This window comes from Hemiscyllium ocellatum, chromosome 25, assembly GCF_020745735.1.
Source record: "Hemiscyllium ocellatum isolate sHemOce1 chromosome 25, sHemOce1.pat.X.cur, whole genome shotgun sequence".
Classification (NCBI taxonomy): domain Eukaryota; kingdom Metazoa; phylum Chordata; class Chondrichthyes; order Orectolobiformes; family Hemiscylliidae; genus Hemiscyllium; species Hemiscyllium ocellatum.
In genome coordinates, this window is record NC_083425.1 from 7,832,138 (window position 1) to 7,854,672 (window position 22,535).

At 46.0% G+C, this 22,535-nt stretch overlaps 1 protein-coding gene across 2 annotated transcripts in view; it reads left to right on the forward strand.

The window, feature by feature from the left end:
• Positions 1-22,535, forward strand: part of LOC132827915 (protein kinase C alpha type) — a 404,683-nt gene that overhangs the window by 271,402 nt on the left and 110,746 nt on the right. For both annotated transcript variants that reach the window (XM_060844727.1, XM_060844728.1), the window contains exons 6-8: positions 7,934-8,090; positions 13,934-14,068; positions 15,200-15,290. In XM_060844727.1, the coding sequence (XP_060700710.1) occupies positions 7,934-8,090; positions 13,934-14,068; positions 15,200-15,290 (383 nt within the window). The remainder of the gene's footprint in view (positions 1-7,933; positions 8,091-13,933; positions 14,069-15,199; positions 15,291-22,535) is intronic.

A 22,535-nucleotide genomic window follows, 5' to 3' on the forward strand; every position in this document is an offset into this window, starting at 1 on the left:
AGAGGCAGTTTTTGACCACATTCTGAGCCGTGATCTCTATGTCTAGCGCACAGCTTCAATAATCATCTTCAACTGTGTTGCTGGGGTAAGAAGCCCTTTTACTGGGTGCAGCGAGGAATTCGTTTCAGGATCACACACACTGTCACTGTCAGGAGAGATTCACACACAGAAAAACAAACACTGCTGGGGAAACTCAGCAGGTCTGGCACCATCTCTGCAGAGAGAAAGCAGAGTTAAATGTTTGCTGTCCTGTGACCCTTCTTCACTCCTGAAGAATTGTTCTGAAGAAGGACTTCAGACCCAAACCGTTAACTCTATTTCTCTCTCCACAGATGCTGCCAAATCTACTGAGTTTCTATAGCAATTTTTGCTTGTGTTTTGGATTTCCAGCATCCACAGTTATAGAGTTAGAGAGTCTTGGAGACGTACAGCAAAGAAACAGAACCCTTCGGTCCAACTCGTCCATGCCAACCAGATATCTTAACCAAATCTAGCCCCATTTGCCAGCACCCGGCCCATATCCCTCCAAACCCTTCCTATTCATATACCCATCCAAATGCCTCTTAAATGTTGTAATTGTACCAGCCTCCACCACTTCCTCCGGCAGCTCATTCCATACACGTACCACCCTCTGTGTGAAAACATTGCCCTTTCTGTCCCTTTTATATCTTTCCCCTCTCACTCTAGTTCTGGATTCCCCCACCCCATGGAAAAAACTTTGTCTATTTACCCTATCCATGTCCTCATGATTTTATAAACCTCTATAAGGTCATCCCTCAGCCTCCGACACTCCAGGGAAAACAGACCCAGCCTGTTCAGCCTCTCCCTGTAGCTCAAATCCTCCAAATCTGGCAACATCCTTGTAAATCTTTTCTGAACCCTTTCAAGTTTCACAACATCTTTCCGATAGGAAGGAGACCAGAATTGCACTCAATATTCCAAAAGTGGCCTAACCAATGTCCTGTACAGCTGTAACATGACCTCCCAACTCCTGTACTCAATACTCTGACCAATAAAGGAAAACATACTAAACGCCTTCTTCACTATCCTATCTATCTGTAACACTACTTTCAAGGAGCTATGAACCTGCACTCCAAGGTCTCTTTGTTCAGCAACATTCCCGAGGGCCTTACCATTAAGTGTATAAGTCCTGATAAGATTTGCTTTTCCAAAATGCAGCACCTCGCATTTATCTGAATTAAACTCCATCTGCCACTCCTCAGCCCATTGGCCCATTTGATCAAGATCCTAATCTGAAGTAACCTTTTTCGCTGTCCACTACACCTTCAGTTTTGGAGTCATCTGCAAACTTACTAACTGTACCTCTTATGCTCACATCCAAATCATTTATATAAATGATGAAAAGTAGTGGACTTAGCACCGATCCTTGTGGCACTCCACTGGTCACAGGCCTCCAGTCTGAAAAACAGCCCTCCACCACCACCTTCAGTCTTCTACCTTTGAGCCAGTTCTGTATCTAAATGGCGAGTTCTCCCTGTATTCAGTGAGATCTAACCTTGCTAATCAGTCTCCCACGGGGAACCTTGTCGAATGCCTCACTGAAGTCCATATAGATCACATCTACCGCTCTGCCCTCATCAATCCTCTTTGTTAAATGATTAGATTACTTACAGTGTGGAAACAGGCCCTTCGGCCCAACAAGTCCACACCGACCCGCCGAAGCGCAACCCACCCATACCCCTACATTTACCCCTTACCTAACACTACGGGCAATTTAGCATGGCCAATTCACCTGACCCGCACATCTTTGGACTGTGGGAGGAAACCGGAGCACCCGGAGGAAACCCACGCAGACACGGGGAGAACGTGCAAACTCCACACAGTTACTTCTTCAAAAAACTCAATCAAGTTTGTGAGACATGATTTCCTACGCACAAAGCCATGTTGACTATCCCTAATCAGTCCTTGCCTTTCCAAATACATGTACATCCTGTTATTAATTTCTTTGATTTTTTTCAGATTTACACATAATATAACCATTTTGTGAGAAAAGAAATGAAATCAGCAGGTGCTGTAAATCCTCGGCAGGTCAGGCAGCAGCTGAAGAGAGAAAGACAGGGGGCAGAGCTATTTGTTTACGTGGCTATTCCTGTGACTGCTGCAGCCTCACTTTCATTCCAGATTTCCCAACACTCATGTCATTTTTGTTTTTATTTGGGAACGGAGCGTTGCTGAAACAGATTAAGGCCTGATGTCTGTACTGTCCCCAAACAGTATGGTCTCAGTCATTGGGAACATCTTTCAGACTTCTCGCCTGCACACCACCTGAACACCTCACAGTACTCTCCAACTGCAGTTGAAGCCTGATTCAGCAGAAAGTGTGCGGGATGTCAGAGACTCGAGCAGTCCTGCAGCTCCACCAGGTGGTCATAATGTGAACTGGACCTGCAGGGGTTGTAGTGACATGTACTTTTTTAAATTTCAAAAATATACCTTATTCATCAGAATGTCTTTGTATGCATGCGTCATCACTAACGCAGTTCGGTTCTGTGCAGTAGCATATGAAAAATAAACATTGAATTGTGACTATCCTGCAAAAATTGAAGACATGTCTTCCTTGTACAAGATGATATTTCAATATGTTTGAAGCATCTGGGGGGACTAAGAATTGAATGGACTTTCAGCTGAAAGTCCTTGGATGGTGGTCTGTCCCCAGTGAACTTTGGTAGCAGCTGCCCCAAGCTTTAGTGTGTCCCACAGCACATTACACAATCAAACACACCTCCCTTCTTCGGAAGCTTTGAGACTTTTCGTGTGACTGAAGGGTTTGACCAGATGTGGGCTGACCCACAAGAGTGTCATTGGCAGGGTGTGAGTATGGCGCTGCAGATACTGTGTGAATCCAAGAAGGAGGGGAGGCATAGATTTAATGTGATGTGCGAATGAAGCAAAGGTGACATGAGAGAAACCTTCTGGATACGGCAAGTGATTGGGGGTTGGAATATACAACGTGGGAATGCAGTGGAGGTGGGTTCAGTTGAAGAAGTCAAGAGGGTGGTCATGGTGTGCAGAGAAATGGGGAAACGGCATGAGATTGGCATGGGGTAACAGAACCAGCAAAGGCTCGATGGGGTGAATAGCCTTCTGAATTGTAATAACATTGTTGTCATTCTGTATTATCCTATCGGCAGATGGAACCAATGTGAAAGCTTAGAAACGTTCCCAAAAAAACGTCCCCAACCCATTAGTTAATAGGTGGCACTGGGAATGTGTAAGTGACAAGAGGGTTTTCCATTGTAATGGCTGATGCTGTGGTCTCTGCATCTGTTCCATTGTCAGTGGTAATGTCCCTGAGGTGGTAATCACGAGACCCAGACTAATGTTTGAGGGATATGGGTTCAAGTCTCATCCCAGCAGCTCATGGAATTTCAATTCAATGGTGGCCACAGGAACCATTATCTTTTGTTAGCTTAATGGTGTGTGTAAGGAAATCTGCCAACAGCAGCCATTCTGAACTCCAGTCCCACAACTTGAAAGTAGAGTCGCAGGTAGATGGGATAGTGAAGAAGGCGTGTGGTATGCTTTCTTTTCTTGGTCAGAGTATTGAGTACAGGAGTTGGGAGGTCATGTTGTGGCTGTACAGGACATTGATTAGGCCACTGTTGGTATGTTGCGTGCAATTCTGGTCTCCTTCCTATCGGAAAGATGCTGTGCAACTTGAAAGGGTTCAGATTGGCAAGAATGTTGCCAGGGTTAGAGGATTTGAGCTACAGGGAGAGACTGAACAGGCTGGGGCTGTTTTCCCTGGAGCGTCGGAGGCTGAGGGGTGACCTTATAGAGGTTTATAATATCATGAGGGGCATGGATAGGATTGATAGACAAAGTCTTTTCCCTGGGGTAGGGAAGACCAGAACTAGAGGGCATAGATTTAGGATGAGAGGGGAAAGATGTAAAAGCGACCTAAGGAGCAACTCTTTCACGCGAGGCTGGTCCAATCGCAACATTTAAGAGGCATTTGGATGGGTACATGAATAGGAAGGGTTTGGAGGGATGTGGGCCAGGTGCTGGCAGGTGGGACTAGATTAGGTTGGGATATCTGGTCGGCATGGACGGGTTGAACTGAAGGGTCTGTTTCCATGCTGTACATCTCTATGACACGTGGTTGACCTTGAACAGCCTGAGCAAACCACCCTGTTCAAGGGCAGTTTGAGAGGAGTAACAAATCACATGAGAAAACCCAGATTGTGTCTTTCATAAAGATGTCCCGCTGGCAGTGTAAACTGAGGTACTGATCTCACTGGGCAGTGTAAATCTCACACATTTCTCATTCCTTTTAAAACAACACATAACTTACTCCAGTGGTGTCTCATTTTTGTTTCCTCTATTGCGGGGGATAGTATTGCGTTAGGAAATGGACAGTTGGCTGAATCAATTCTTCTTGTTTCATTCAGTACTGCCGACTCGCCAACCATTTCGTGCTCAGTCAGTTCACCCACCCCCATTCTGGACTGGGGTTGTGTACAGTAAATAAGTGACAGCAGGGTTTGTGTTGCTGTGATCGATGCTGTGGACTCTGTGTTTGGTCTGTTGTGAGTGGTAATACCCCTAGAGTAAAGTTGCATGATACAAGCGAATGGACATGGGTGCAAGCCCCATCCCAGCAGCTGGCCTGTGTACCTTCATAACCTCGGCTCCATGCAGCACTTGTAATGGAGGTTCACTGAGACATTTCCAGTCAGCATCGAGTTTGCCAACATGAAGGAGCAAGGGAATTGCAGATCAGTTGATAGGAGGCAGGTGCCCATTTTAATGGCCATCAAAGTACAATTGTTTACCTTGCCTGGTCAAAAACCTCTTTAATATACACAAGCGCACATTAGTTCTGAAAGCTCCCTCTCACCTATTGTTTTCAAAGAAATCACCATGGCTAAAGAAATACTTAGCAATTAACTATGAAACTCTTTAGGCGTACAGAAAATCCCATATGTCACTAGTTCATAATCATCACAGGAAACAGACTATTTTGTTATACTTTAATGAAGTGGACTCGCTGTAACGTGCAGATTTTATGTAAACAATAAAAACGGATTTTACTGTAAAATAATTAGAAATGGTTTTAATCACAAGGTAAAAGTATAATCGCATTAATTCTAAAACACGCCTTTACCAACTCCCAAAACATCCCTTGTACAGTTCTCACACCCCAGAAAAAGTCAGACCTTGACAGGTTGAAGTTAACTCTGACATTCCCCCCCCAGTCTGAACATCTGATAGCTCATTCCTGGAGCTTTCATATACCCAATTGTAAATCTTCTCAATTTCAAGTAACCTTAGTTTCAAGGTTTTATCCAAATACTTTTGGTCTGAAACTACAATAAACCTAGTCTAAGCTAATCCATTTAACTCTTCTCACCTTCCCAGGACCATTGCTTTGCACAATCAATATTCATCCAAGGACTCCTCCGGGCCAGCCCAAAACTGAAACAAAAACTAAAAGGTCTCTCTTTGTAAGCTCCAGCTGTTTCCCCTGAGCTTCAAGAAGTCCAGAAATGTTTAACAGACATTGATGCAGATGCTCAGTCAAACCCTGCCCCAAACATACACAAAAATGCATCATTTCTGAAAGGTAGTTTTCACAGTCTGTTTTAAGGAGAATCACTATGTTACAAGGTAATCATTGAATTCTTCAGGGACACAGAAAACCCCATATGTCACTCATTCAAAATTTTTTTAAATGATAAAAATATCTATCAATCATACAGTCTGGAACACAGATTCACTTCAGCGCAGAGATTTGCTGATCTGAAACAGAAAGGCCTCTCATTGGCTCTTCAGTGTGAAAGAGGCGACCATTCACTGTAAATGAAATCTTCAACATGGAACCATTGTTACCCAACCACAAACCCCATTCCCCATCCACAAACCCCATTCCCATCCACAAACCCCATTCCTCATCCACAAACCCCATTCCCCATCCACAAACCCCATTCCCTATCCACAAACCCCATTCCTCATCCACAAACCCCATTCCTCATCCACAAACCCCATTCCCATCCACAAACCCCATTCCTCATCCACAAACCCCATTCCCCATCCACAAACCCCATTCCCTATCCACAAACCCCATTCCCATCCACAAACCCCATTCCTCATCCACAAACCCCATTCCCCATCCACAAACCCGATTCCCTATCCACAAACCCCATTCCTCATCCACAAACCCCATTCCCCATCCACAAACCCGATTCCCTATCCACAAACCCCATTCCTCATCCACAAACCCCATTCCCCATCCACAAACCCCATTCCTCATCCACAAACCCCATTCCCATCCACAAACCCCATTCCTCATCCACAAACCCCATTCCCCATCCACAAACCCCATTCCTCATCCACAAACCCCATTCCCATCCACAAACCCCATTCCCATCCACAAACCCCATTCCTCATCCACAAACCCCATTCCCATCCACAAACCCCATTCCCCATCCACAAACCCCATTCCCTATCCACAAACCCCATTCCCATCCACAAACCCCATTCCCAAACACAAACCCCATTTCTCATCCACAAACCCCATTCCCCATCCACAAACCCCATTTCCATCCGCAAACCCCATTCCCATCTACAAACCGCAATCCCATCCACAAACCCCATTCCCAAACACAAACCCCATTCCCAAACACAATCCCCATTCCTCATGAACAAACCCCATTCCCATCTATAAACCCCATTCCCCATCTACAAACCCCATTCCCATCTATAAACCCCATTCCCCATCCACAAACCCCATTCCCATCTATAAACCCCATTCCCCATCTACAAACCCCATTCCCCGTCCACAAACCCCATTCCCATCCACAAACCCCATTCCCCATCCACAAACCCCATTCCCCATCTACAAACCCCATTCCCATCTATAAACCCCATTCCCCATCTACAAACCCCATTCCCATCTATAAACCCCATTCCCCATCCACAAACCCCATTCCCATCCATAAACCCCATTCCCCATCCACAAACCCCATTCCCCATCCACAAACCCCATTCCCAAACACAAACCCCATTCCTCATGAACAAACCCCATTCCCATCCACAAACCCCATTCCTCATCCACAAACCCCATTCCCAAACACAAACCCCATTCCCCATCCACAAACCCCATTCCTAAACACAAACCCCATTCCTCATGAACAAACCCCATTCCCATTCACAAACCCCATTCCTCATCCACAAACCCCATTCCCAAACACAAACCCTATTCCCCATCCGCAATCCCCATTCCCCATCCGCAAACCCCATTTCCATCTACAAACCGCAATCCCATCCGCAATCCCCATTCCCATCCACAAACCCCATTCCCCATCCACAAACCCCATTCCCATCCACAAACCCCATTCCCCATCCACAAACCCCATTCCTCATGAACAAACCCCATTCCCATCCATAAACCCCATTCCCATTCACAAACCCTATTCCCCATCCGCAATCCCCATTCCCCATCCGCAAACCCCATTTCCATCTACAAACCGCAATCCCATCCGCAATCCCCATTCCCCATCCGCAAACCCCATTTCCATCTACAAACCGCAATCCCATCCGCAAACCCCATTCCCCATCCACAAACCCCATTCCCATCCACAAACCCCATTCCCCATCCACAAACCCCATTTCCATCCCATTATGTGTGTGCTCTGGACCCAGAATCAGTCCTTGGTACAGTGATCGTCTCCTGTGTAATATAGGATCAGAGCTGTGTCTACATCTGCAGCCTCTGACTGAGACTGGTCTGTACCTGATTTTAGGATACAACACCAAATCCTAAACTAACTGCTAATTCAGTCAACGGCACACTTCTGATGGTTTTCAATTGCACCCAAGTATAACTTGTAGCAGTAATTTTGTTTTTCCATTTTTAAACTGAAATCTCTACTCTTCCAGATGGTTTAATTTCACTTTTCCTGTTTTACAGTGCGAGATGCAAAAAACCTAATCCCCATGGATCCTAACGGTCTTTCGGATCCCTACGTAAAGCTCAAACTCATCCCTGACCCAAAAAGTGAAAGCAAACAGAAAACAAAAACCATGCGCTCAACACTGAATCCCAGCTGGAACGAATCATTCACGTTGTGAGTATGCTTCCTGTCTCCACTATCTCGACAGGACCAATGGAAAATCTTTTCAGTTTCATTTTCCACAAGAACAAACATTTGGTGTTTCAAATATTACACTGTTCAGGGTATTGTATTGTTCACCTCATTGGCCATGTGACATTTATTCATTATGCTCAGGCCTTGTGCGTGTGTTTGTGTGAGGGTATCTGTATGTGTGTGACTGTGTGTGCCTGAGAGTGTGTGCGCCTGTATGTGTGTCTGTGTAAGATTGTGTCTGAGTGTGTGCCTGTGTGTGTGTGTGCCTGTATGTGTCTGTGTAAGATTGTGTGTGAATGTGTGTGTGTGTGTGTGTGTGTGAGTGGGTGGGAGTGTGTGTGTGTGAGAGTGGGAGTGTGTGTGTGAGTGGAAGTGTGTGTGAGAGTGGGAGTGTGTGTATGCGTGTGTGTGTGAGAGAGGGAGTGTGTGTGTGTGTGGGAGTGTGTGTGTGAGAGAGAGGGAGTGTGTGTGTGAACATAGAACATTACAATGCATACAGGCCCTTCGGCCCTCGATGTTGCGCCAACCTGTCATACCAATCTGAAGCCCATCTGACCTACTCTATTCCATGTATGTCCATATGCTTGTCCAATGACAAATTGAATGCACTTAAAGTTGGCGAATCTACTACCGTTGCAGGCAAAGCATTCCATTCCCTTACTTTTCTCTGAGTAAAGAAACTGCTTCTGACATCTGTCCTATATCTATCACCCCTCAATTTAAAGCTATGTCCCCTTGTGCTCACTGTCACCATACTTGAAAAAAGGCTCTCCCTTGTCCACCCTATCTGACCGTCTGATTATCTTATATGTCTCTATTAAGTCACCTCTCAACCTTCTACTCTCCAACGAAAACAGCCTCAAGTCCCTCAGCCTTTCCTTGTAAAACCTTCCCTCCATACCAGGCAACATCCTAGTAAATCTCCTCTGCACCCTTTCCAAAGTTTCCACATCCTTCATATAATGGGGTGACCAGAACTGTACACAATACTCCAAGTGCGGCCACACCAGAGTTTTGTACAGCAGTAGCATAACGTAATGGTTCTGGAACTCGATTCCTCTATTAATAAAAGCTAAAACACTGTGTGCCTTCTTAACAATCCGGTCAACCTGGGTGGCAACTTTCAAGGATCTGTGTACATGAACACTGAGATCTCTCTGTTCATCGACACTACCAAGAATCTCACCATTAGCCCAGTACTTTGCATTCCGGTTACTCCGACCAAACTGAATCACCTCACAGTTATCCACATTAAACTCCATTTGCCACCTCTCAGCCCAGCTCTGCAGCTTATCTCTGTCTCTCTGTAACCTACAACATCCTTCATCACTATCCACAACTCCACCGACCTTAGTGTCATCTGCGAATTTACTAACCCACCCTTCTACGCCCTCATCCAGGTCATTTATAAAAATGACGAACAGCAGTGGACCCAACACTGCCCCTAGTGGTACACCACTAGTAACTGGACTCCAGGATGAATGTTTCCCATCAACCACCCTCTATCTTCTTTCAGCAAGCCAATTACTGATCCAAACTGCTATATCTCCCACAATCTCATTCCTCCGCATTTTGTACAATAGCCTACTGTGGGGAACCTTATCAAGCGCCATGCTGAAATCCATATACACCACATTAACCGGTTTACTCTCATCTACCTGTTTGGTCACCTTCTCAAAGAACTCAATAAGGTTTGTGAGGCACGACCTACCCCTCACAAAACCGTGCTGACTATCCCTAATCAAATTATTCTTTTCTAGATGATTATAAATCCTATCTCTTATAACCTTTTCCAACACTTTACCAACAACTGAAGTAAGGCTCACTGGTCTGTAATTACCAGGGTTGTCTCTACTCCCCTTCTTGAACAGGGGAACCACATTTGCTTATTCTCCAGTCTTCTGGCACTATTCCTGTAGACAATGACAATTTAAAGATCAAAGGCTCAGCAATCTCCTCCCTGGCTTCCCAGAGGATCCTAGGATAAATCCCATCCGGCCCAGGGGACTTATCTATTTTCACACTCTGCAGGATTTCTAATACCTCTTCCTTGTGAACCTCAATCCCACCTAGTCTAGTAGCCTCTATCTCAGTATTCTCCTCGACAATGTTGTCGTTTTCTAGAGTGAATACTGTCGAAAAATATTCATTTAGTGCTTCCCTATCTCCTCTGACTCCACACACAACTTCCCACTACTATTCTCGATTGGCCCTAATCTTACTCTCATCATTCTTTTATTCCTTAAATACCTATAGAAAGCCTTAGGGTTTACCCTGATCCTATCGCCAACAACTTCTCATGTCTCCTCCTGGCTCTTCTGAGCTCTCTCTTTAGGTCTTTCCTGGTTACCTTGTAACCCTCAAGCACCCTAACTGAGCCTTCACATCTCATCCTACATAGTTAAAAATCACACAACACCTGATGAAGGAGCGTCGCTCCGAAAGCTAGTGTGCTTCCAAGTAAACCTGTTGGACTATAACCTGGTGTTGTGTGATTTTTAACTTTGTACACCCCAGTCCAACACCGGCATCTCCAAATCATCCTAACGTAAGCCTTCTTCTTCTTCTTGACCAGAGATTCCACTTCCTTCGTAAACCACGGCTCCCACGCTCTACAGCTTCCTCCCTGCCTGACAGGTGCATACTTATCTAGGACACACAGGAGCTTTTCTTTGAATAAGCTCCACATTTCTTTTTTTTTTAAAGATATTTTTATTAGAAATTTAATATTTTGACAAATTTACAAAAATAAACAGAACTTTCAAGCACAAACATTAATATAAAAATGGATCTTAAATATATAATCATCAAAATTCAAAGGAATGATACTAAAGAAGAAAGAAAAACAATGAAACTCAGTTAACTACTAATCTAATCCACAATTATCCAGAGTGTATAGTTGAGTCACTTACATCCTTCAAACAAGAAAAAAGTTCTCTAATACACTCATAACAGTATAATAAAAAGGAAACTATTTCCAAACAATAAGAACAAAAAAAAACATGTTTGAATGGAGATCCTCCCCCTTATTCTCAGGGGGCCTTACTTCCTTTCTAAAGGTCCACCATATCCTCTCCCAAACAGTGTCCCACCCTTGACCCGGGCGCTCCTTAATAGGATTTAGATATAATACCGAGCTAGAGTTAACAGTGAGCGCCCCACCCCCACCCCTCCCCACCCATACCTGAGTATATCTGATAGCATCAATGCCACATACAAACACCCATAACTATAAAATTACAACTCCAACAAATTACAGTTAAGTATAATAACATAAAATAGCAAGGGAAGACAACCCTGCTCCCAGAAGCAAAAGTAAAGTAGAGTAAAGTATCCATTTCTCCCCACGGAGTGTGGAAGAGGCAAGCCAACATAAATTGTCTCTTACGATTTATTTAAACGAGTCTAAAAGTTCCTTAGCCTCTTCTGGTGATCTAAAATTATACTCGGATCCTTCGTGGTTAAAGCATAACGTCGCTGGGTAGCGTAAGGTGTATTGAATATTTAAGTTCCTTAGACATTTCTTCACCTCATCAAACGCCTTCCTCCTTCGTGCCAAAGCCGGGGAGAAGTCCTGAAATAACATAATCTTGGATCCTTCATGAATCATAGCTTTAGGATCCTTTCCAAGCTTTCTGGAGGCATCCAGGAGTATCTGCCTCTCCCTATAACTCTGCAGCCGGAACAGGACCGGGCGTGGGCGCTGGTTTGGGCCAGATCCGCGTACTGCGACCCGGTAGGCCCACTCCACCCTTACCCGATCAGTTTCAGCCCCCAGGTTTAAAAGCTGGGGCAGCCATCGCTCCAGAAATACTACTAACTGTCCCTTCTCTTCTTGTTCAGGGAGGCCCAGAAGACGGATATTCTTTCTCCGATTTCTATTATCCGGGTCATCCATGTAGATTTCAAAGGCCCGGACTCTCTGCTCCAGAGCTGGCACCTGTTCTGCAGCTGTTTGTGCTGCAGCCTCGGAGGTCGTGGCCTTTAGCTCCGCCCCCTCCACTCGGCCCTGTAATTCCTCGAGAGCCTCGCTGTGCTTTTGTAACTTTTCTTCGAATGCATTCCATCTCTGTCTGGATTCTGCGATGAAATTGACGAGTGTCGTTTCCAGCCTGGCAATCATCTCTTCAAGGCCTGTTTTTACATCAGCTGCAGCCGGAGGAGGAGAGGAGGGTGGGGGAGGGGTCTTTGTTTTTTGAGAGCTGCGGGATCCCTTTGGTTTACTCATTATCCACTTAATATTAAACTGCTTAAATATAATAGTAAACAGCTAGTTAAGGTTAGAAATTTTTTTGGGTGGTTTGGTAAGTGTGGTGGAGGTGAGTAACCCACTTTACCCAGGTTTTGGGAAGAGCACTGTAAACTCAGACTTGCTGAGTCGCCGCCATCTTGGATCTCCAAGCTCCACATTTCTAATGTGCCCATCCCCTGCAGTTTCCTTTCCCATCCTATGCTTCCTAACTCTTGCTTAATTGCATCGTACTTGCCTTTCCCCCAGCTATAACACTTGCCCGGTGGTATACACCTCTCCCTTTCTATCACTAAAGTAAACATAACCGAATTGTAATCGCTATCACCAAAGTGCTCACCTACTTTCAAGTCTAACACCTGGCTGCGCTCATTACCCAGTACCAAATCTAATGTGGCTTCGCCCCTTGTTGGCCTATCTACATACTGTGTCAGGAAGCCCTCCTGCACACACTGGACAAAAACTGACCCATCTATAGAAATCGTACTATAGTGTTCCCAGTCAATATTTGGAAAGTTGAAATCTCCCATGACAACTACCCTGTCTCTCTCTCACTCCTATTGAGAATCATCTTTGCTATCCTTAGACTTGGAATTAGGTGAACACTTTGGTGATAGTGATCACAATTCTGTTATGTGATCTGGATGGGGAAGGAAACTGCAGGGGATGGGCACATTAGAAATGTGGAGCTTATTCAAGGAAAAGCTCCTGTGTGTCTGAGATAAGTATGTACCTGTCAGGCAGGGAGGAAGCTGTGGATCGCGGGAGCCATGGTGTGTGTGTGTTTGTGTGTGTGTGTGTGTGTGTGTGTGTGTGTGTGTGTGTGTGTGTGTGTGTGTGTGTGTGTGTGTGTGTGTGTGTGAGATAGCCATCCTGCGTGTCGAGAGGATCTCTCCCTTGTACACGGACTGTGTATGACAGTGGAAGATGGTTGCAGGAGAATTGTATATTTTGTAATTGCTTAATTTTTTTTGCCCAATTAATGGAGTTAATTTATGATTTCCCAGGGTTGGAGGGAACCTTGTTGAGGTTGTGAGATTACGACAGTACTCTCTGTCCCAGCCACTGAAAACATGTGGAGGTGCCAAGTGCTATCCAATGGGATATTAAACCCAGGGCCTCTGTTTTTATTCATTCATGAACTGTGGGTGTCGCTGGCTGGGTCAACATTTATTGCCCATCCCTAGTTGCCCCTTGAGAAGGTGGGTGTGACCTGCTATGGGTTGACCCACAATGCCCTTAGGGAGGGAATTCCAGGATTTTGACCCAGCAACAGTGAAGAAATGGCGATGTATTTCTCTGTCAGGATGGGGAGTGGTTTGCAGGGGGGTGGTGTTCCCATGTATCTGCTGCCCTCGTCCTTCGAGGTGATAGAGGTCCAGGTATTCACCATCAGCCACACCAAGTCTGTGAGTGAGTGGAACAATGAAGTGCAGTCGCAGGGTAATGGGAAAGTGAGAAATGGGAACGCTGTGTGTTCTGAACACTGGGACCAGCTCTTTAGCTTTAACCCATTTGTTGGTGGTTAATGGAAGTGACACTTGTTATACAATGTCTCTCTATCTCTGTCTAGTAAACTGAAAAGCAGTGACAAGGATCGGCGCCTCTCAGTGGAGATCTGGGACTGGGATCGCACCACGAGGAACGATTTCATGGGTGCTTTGTCCTTTGGTGTATCAGAGCTCATGAAATCCTCAGCGGTTGGTTGGTAAGTGTGTCCTCCTGAGACCGCTTTCATTAAAATCTCCGAGAGAGAGAGAGCGAGAAAAAGAGAGAGAGAGAGAATTCAGGGGGTTATCTCATGGAAGTGTGTAAAGTCACAGCTGGAAGTGAGGCAGGAGATAATGTGAGATTAGTTCCTTGGATTGAGGGACCCAGAATAAGAGAAGCACAAATGAACACTTGCCCATTTAGGATTCGAATTGAGGAGGACTTCCTCACATAGTCAGCCATGGAATTCCGATAATCTCTTTCCCAGAAAGCTGGGGACGGTTTGGAAAGTCCGAGACTGCGGGAAATCCACGGAGGTTGGGATAAAGGGATCTGGGGCAAAAGCAAATGTATCGCAGGCTGATTGACTGGAGCAGTGGGTTTGAGGGGCTGAATGGCCTCAGTCTGTTCCCTGCATTGACACCCTCCTATCTGGAGGTCAGACCTCTCCCGTGCAGTCCCTAGCAGGGGTTAGACTGTTCAGGGTTTATGTGGCTGGTGATGGGTGGCAGCTCTATGCAGTTTGGAAGGGGGAATAACCGGGGGAGCCCAGTTTGCTGCATCCAGCGCCAAGCCGAAGGCATGTGGGATTAACCAGGAGAGAGCAAGGCCAGCTCATCCTGTGGACTGTCAGTCAGTGTTGAGCTACCATTGCTCAGTACAGACGCTGGACTGTGAGCATAGCTCAAGAAGGCCAGGCCTGGAAAGGAACTTCCAAAGCTCTGAACGTGGGCAAGAGGTTTGGAGAGAGAAAGGACTGGTCCTGAAAGTGGTTGGTGTGGACCCAGTGTACCCAAACCCTGCGTCCCATTTCACAAAGCCCCAGTAACCCCACCAGTCTTCCCTCACCGCCCCCCCACCCCTCCTCACCTACCCAACCCCTGTCTTCTACAACCTCCCCTTACACCTCAGACTTCTCTCCCCAACCTCAGACTTCTGTCCCCCACAGTCTTCCCATCGCCACCCCCCCCCCCCCAACTCTCCCCCCTCCCCCCACCCCGGTCATCTCTGGTATTCCAGTTGATGAGGAAGGGTTCCCGGTCTCTCTGTCATTATCAGTGCCCCCCACCCCTTCCCTTTCATATCTGAACGTGCAGCGTTAACCTTCTGCCCTTTGTCCTTGCCACAGGTTTAAGCTGCTGAGTCAGGAAGAAGGTGAATACTACAACGTCCCCATTATTGAGGATGACGGGGATTCTGAGCTTCGTCAGAAATTTGAGGTGAGTGCAGCCCTCCCCCATCCCTGCGCTGGCATCTTTTTCTTAACAAGTGCAGGGAGCTTTGATGTACCTTGGGTTTGTTTTCATGCTGCAAGGTTTCGGAAATGGTCTTCCAGAGTTTCCCTGAAACCGTTGAGTCTGTCTCTCAGGCAGCGGTTTTTGGCTGATTTTCGTCCAGGTTTGTAAAGGAGGAAATTGGAAATGCACTGATTATTCAGTATTTTACAGACCAAATAACTATGAGCCCTGAAGTGGCAGGGGCCTCAGACAGTACTTTGTAGGGAGGCAGTTACAGCAAGACAGACACAGGCCGTTCCATACAGTGCAGGCTGTGATTGTTCACCAGGTGAACCCTCATATCCATAACCTCATTCCTGGTGAGCTCACAGTTAGCCTCAGCTTGTCCTGGCTGGAGGAGGAAGGGGGAGAAGGATACCTGCCCTGACTCCTCCCCTCCTGTGGACTGGTGTGTAAGACATACATCACACCAAGCATTACACACAGACAGAAAACAGGAGCATGGGAATACAGCGCAGGGAATTACCATCGGGTTTGAGACTACGTCTAACAGGGTTCCATTATTGTTAGGGACAGTGTTCTGTTATTGTCTTGGATGATGTTCCTCTATTGTCTGGGACAGTATTCCATTCTTGTAATTACATTATTGTCTTGAGACTATGTTCAGTTATTGTCTGGAACAGTGACCCATTCTTGCCTGGGTCAATATTCCATTATTATCCATGTGGGACAATATTTGATTTTACAGGACAACATTCCACTCTTGTCTAGACCAATATTCCATTACTGTTTATGACAGTGTACCAGTATTTTCAGGGTTAGTATTCCATTATTTTCTGGGACCGTGTCCCATTATTGTCTCGGACATTGTTCTATTATTTTTAGAAAATATGTTCCAATATTTTCCGGGATGACATTCCAATTTTATCTGGGATAGTGTTTAAAATAACTCCACAGAGGCCGCTATCCCATCCCCATGTCTCCCTTTATTTACACATGCCTAGTACTTGACACTGATCCAGCGTCCCCTGAACCAGCTCTCAGAGTGAACAGAACCTCTAACACTCATGTTCGCGTCTGTCAGCCAGGACTCCCTGATTGAACCAGGTTCTATGAGGTCCACCGAGCTGACTGTGTCACAATCCGTGCAATATTCCATTATTATTTATCTGTCGGTATAAAATTTGATTATTCTCTGGGGCAATATCCTATTCAATAATTACAAATTACATTATTGTCGAGGACAATATTTTATTAGTGTCAGGGACAGTGTTCCACTACTGACTAGGATGGTGTTCCATTACTGTCTGGGACAGTGTTCCATTACTGGGACAATGCTCCATTACTGCCTGAGACAATATTCCATTGCTGTCTGGGACAGTGTTCCTTTACTGTCTGAGACAATATTCCATTATTGTCTGGGACAATGTTCCATTACAGTCTGGGACAGTGTTCCATTACTGTCTGAGACAATATTCCATTATTGTCTGGGACAATGTTCCATTACAGTCTGGGACAGTGTTCCATTACTGTCTGGGACAATGCACCATTACTGTCTGAGACAATGTGCCATTACTGTCTGGGACGATGCACCATTACTGTCTGGGACAATGCTACATTACTGTCTGGGACAATGCTACATTACTGCCTGGGACAATGCTCTCTTACTGTCTGGGACAATGATCCATTACTGTCTGAGACAATGTTCCATTACAGGCAGGGGTAATGCTCCATTACTATCTGGGACGATGCACCATTACTGCCTGGGACAATGCTCCCTTACTGTCTGGGACAATGCTCCATTACAGTCTGAGACAATGCTCCATTACTGCCTGAGACAATGCACCATTTCTGTCTGGGACAGTGTTCCATTACTGTCTGGGACAATGCTACCTTACTGTCTGCAACAGTGTTCTATTACTGTCTGGGACAGTGTTCCATTACTGTCTGGGACAGTGTTCCATTACTGTCTGCAACAGTGTTCCATTACTGTCTGGGACAAGGCTCCATTACTGTCTGGGACTGTGTTCCATTACAGTCCGGGACAATGTTCCATTACTGTCTGGGACAGTGTTCCATTACTGTCTGGGACAATGCTACATTACTGTCTGGGACAGTGTTCCATTACTATCTGAGACAATGTTCCATTACTGTCTGGGACAGTGTTTCATTACTGTCTGAGACAATGTTCCACTTCTGTCTGAGACAATGTGTATTACTGTCTGGGACAATGCACCATTACTGTCTGGGACAATGCTCTATTACTGTCTGGGAGAATGCTACATTACTGTCTGGGACAGTGTTCCATTACTGCCTGGGACAATGCACCATTACTGTCTGGGACAATGCGCCATTACTGTCTGGGACGATGTACCATTACTGTCTGGGACAATGCTACATTACTGTCTGGGACAATGCTACATTACTGCCTGGGAATATGCTCCCTTACTGTCTGGGACAATGTTCCATTACTGTCTGGGACAATGCTCCCTTACTGTCTGTGTCAATGCTCCATTACTGTCTGGGACAGTGTTCCATTACTGCCTGGGACAGTGTTCCATTACTGTCTGGGACAATGCACCATTACTGTCTGGGACAATGCTACATTACTGTCTGGGACAATGCTCCGTTACTGTCTGGGACAATGTTTCATTACTGTCTAAGACAATGTTCCATTACAGGCAGGGATAATGCTCCAATGCTATCTGGGACGATGCGCCATTACTGCCTGGGACAATGCTCCCTTACTGTCTGGGACAGTGTTCCATTACTGCCTGGGACAATGCTCCCTTACAGCCTGGGACAATGTTCTATTACTGTCTGGGACAATGCTCCATTACTGTCTGGGACAATGCTACATTACTGTCTGGGACAGTGTTCCATTACTGCCTGAGACAATGCTCCATTACTGTCTGGGACAAGGCTCCATTACTGTCTGGGACAGTGTTCCATTACTGCCTGGGACAATGCTCCATTACTGTCTGGGACAATGTTCCATTACTGTCTGGGACAAGATTCCATTACTGCCTGAGACAATGCTCCATTACTGTCTGGGACAAGGCTCCATTACTGTCTGGGACAGTGTTCCATTACTGCCTGGGACAATGTTCCGTTACTGTCTGGGACAATGCACCATTACTGTCTGGGATAATTCACCATTACTGTCTGGGACGATGCACCATTACTGTCTGGGACAATGCTCCGTTACTGTCTGGGACAATGCTACATTACTGCGTGGGACAATGCTCCCTTACTGTCTGGGACAATGTTTCATTACTGTCTAAGACAATGTTCCATTACAGGCAGGGATAATGCTCCAATGCTATCTGGGACGATGCGCCATTACTGCCTGGGACAATGCTCCCTTACTCTCTGGGACAGTGCTACATTACTGTCTGGGACAGTGTTCCATTACTGTCTGGGACAATGCTCCATTACCTTCTGAGACACTGCTCCATTACTGTCTGGGACAAGGCTCCATTACTGTCTGGGACAGTGTTCCATTACTGTCTGGGACAATGCTCCATTACTGTCTGGGACAATGCTCCATTACTGTCTGGGACAGTGTTCCATTACTGCCTGGGACAGTGTTCCATTACTGTCTGGGACAATGCATCATTACTGTCTGGGACAATGCACCATTACTGTCTGGGACGCTGCACCATTACTGTCTGGGACAGTGTTCCATTAATGTCTGGGACAGTGTTCCATTACTGTCTGAGACAATGTTCCATTATTGTCTGGGACAATGTTCCATTACTGTCTGGGACAGTGTTCCATTACTGTCTGGGACAATGCACCATTACTGTCTGAGACAATGCTACATTACTGTCTGGGACAAGGCTCCATTACTGCCTGGGACAATGCTCCCTTACTGTCTGGGACAATGCTCCATTACTGCCTGAGACAATGCTCCATTACTGTCTGGGACAGTGTTCCATTACTGTCTGGGACACTGCACCATTACTGTCTGGGACAATGCACCATTACTGTCTGGGACGATGCACCATTACTGCCTGGGACAGTGTTCCATTAATGTCTGGGACAGTGTTCCATTACTGTCTGAGACAATGTTCCATTACTGTCTGGGACAATGTTCCATTACTGTCTGGGACAGTGTTCCATTACTGTCTGGGACAATGCACCATTACTGTCTGAGACAATGCGCCATTACTGTCTGGGACGATGCACCATTACTGTCTGGGACAATGCTACATTACTGTCTGGGACAATGCTACATTACTGCTTGGGACAATGCTCTCTTACTATCTGGGACAATGATCCATTACTGTCTGAGACAATGTTCCATTACAGGCAGGGGTAATGCTCCATTACTATCTGGGACGATGCACCATTACTGCCTGGGACAATGCTCCCTTATTGTCTGGGACAATGCTCCATTACTGCCTGAGACAATGCACCATTACTGTCTGGGACAATGTTTCATTACTGTCTAAGACAATGTTCCATTACAGGCAGGGATAATGCTCCAATGCTATCTGGGACGATGCGCCATTACTGCCTGGGACAATGCTCCCTTACTGTCTGGGACAGTGTTCCATTACTGCCTGGGACAATGCTCCATTAATGTCTGAGACAATGCACCATTACTGTCTGGGACAGTGTTCCATTACTGTCTGGGACAAGGCTCCATTACTGTCTGGGACAGTGTTCCATTACTGTCTGGGACAATGCTCCATTACTGTCTGGGACAATGCTCCATTACTGTCTGGGACAAGGCTCCATTACTGTCTGGGACAGTGTTCCATTACTGTCTGGGACAATGCTCCATTACTGTCTGGGACAATGCTCCATTACTGTCTGGGACAGTGTTCCATTACTGCCTGGGACAGTGTTCCATTACTGTCTGGGACAATGCACCATTACTGTCTGGGACAATGCACCATTACTGTCTGGGACGCTGCACCATTACTGTCTGGGACAGTGTTCCATTAATGTCTGGGACAGTGTTCCATTACTGTCTGAGACAATGTTCCATTATTGTCTGGGACAATGTTCCATTACTGTCTGGGACAGTGTTCCATTACTGTCTGGGACAATGCACCATTACTGTCTGAGACAATGCTACATTACTGTCTGGGACAATGCTACATTACTGCCTGGGACAATGCTCTCTTACTGTCTGAGACAATGTTCCATTACAGGCAGGGGTAATGCTCCATTACTGTCTGGGACAAGGCTCCATTACTGCCTGGGACAATGCTCCCTTACTGTCTGGGACAATGCTCCATTACTGCCTGAGACAATGCTCCATTACTGTCTGGGACAGTGTTCCATTACTGTCTGCAACAGTGTTCCGTTACTGTCTGGGACAATGCACCATTACTGTCTGGGACAATGCACCATTACTGTCTGGGACGATGCACCATTACTGCCTGGGACAGTGTTCCATTAATGTCTGGGACAGTGTTCCATTACTGTCTGAGACAATGTTCCATTACTGTCTGGGACAATGTTCCATTACTGTCTGGGACAATGTTCCATTACTGTCTGGGACAATGCTACATTACTGTCTGGGACAATGCTACATTACTGCTTGGGACAATGCTCTCTTACTATCTGGGACAATGATCCATTACTGTCTGAGACAATGTTCCATTACAGGCAGGGGTAATGCTCCATTACTATCTGGGACGATGCACCATTACTGCCTGGGACAATGCTCCCTTATTGTCTGGGACAATGCTCCACTACAGCCTGAGACAATGCTCCATTACTGCCTGAGACAATGCACCATTACTGTCTGGGACAGTGTTCCATTACTGTCTGGGACAATGCTACCTTACTGTCTGCAACAGTGTTCTATTACTGTCTGGGACAGTGTTCCATTACTGTCTGGGACAGTGTTCCATTACTGTCTGCAACAGTGTTCCATTACTGTCTGGGACAGTGTTCCATTACTGTCTGCAACAGTGTTCCATTACTGTCTGGGACAAGGCTCCATTACTGTCTGGGACAGTGTTCCATTACAGTCCGGGACAAGGCTCCATTACTGTCTGGGACAATGTTCCATTACTGGTCAAAGCACAGCTGGCCAGGCAGCATCTCAGGAATAGAGAATTCGACGTTTCGAGCATAAGCCCTTCCTGGTGAAGGGCTTATGCTCGAAACGTCGAAGTCTCTATTCCTGAGATGCTGCCTGGCCTGCTGTGCTTTGACCAGCAACACATTTGCAGCTGTGATCTCCAGCATCTGCAGACCTCATTTTTTACTCAATGTTCCATTACTGTCTGGGACAATGCTACATTACTGTCTGGGACAGTGTTCCATTACTATCTGAGACAATGTTCCATTACTGTCTGGGACAGTGTTTCGTTTCTGTCTGAGACAATGTGTATTACTTTCTTGGACAATGCACCATTACTGTCTGGGACAATGCTCCGTTACTGTCTGGGACAATGCTACATTACTGCGTGGGACAATGCTCCCTTACTGTCTGGGACAATGTTTCATTACTGTCTAAGACAATGTTCCATTACAGGCAGGGATAATGCTCCAATGCTATCTGGGACGATGCGCCATTACTGCCTGGGACAAGGCTCCATTACTGTCTGGGACTGTGTTCCATTAATGTCTGGGACAGTTTTCCATTACTGTCTGAGACAATGTTCCATTATTGTCTGGGACAATGTTCCATTACTGTCTGGGACAGTGTTCCATTACTGTCTGGGACAATGCACCATTACTGTCTGAGACAATGCGCCATTACTGTCTGGGACGATGCACCATTACTGTCTGGGACAATGCTACATTACTGTCTGGGACAATGCTACATTACTGCCTGGGACAATGCTCTCTTACTGTCTGGGACAATGATCCATTACTGTCTGAGACAATGTTCCATTACAGGCAGGGGTAATGCTCCATTACTATCTGGGACGATGCACCATTACTGCCTGGGACAATGCTCCCTTACTGTCTGGGACAGTGTTCCATTACTGTCTGGGACAATGCTCCATTACAGTCTGAGACAATGCTCCATTACTGCCTGAGACAATGCACCATTTCTGTCTGGGACAGTGTTCCATTACTGTCTGGGACAATGCTACCTTACTGTCTGCAACAGTGTTCTATTACTGTCTGGGACAGTGTTCCATTACTGTCTGCAACAGTGTTCCATTACTGTCTGGGACAAGGCTCCATTACTGTCTGGGACTGTGTTCCATTACTGTCCGGGACAATGTTCCATTACTGTCTGGGACAATG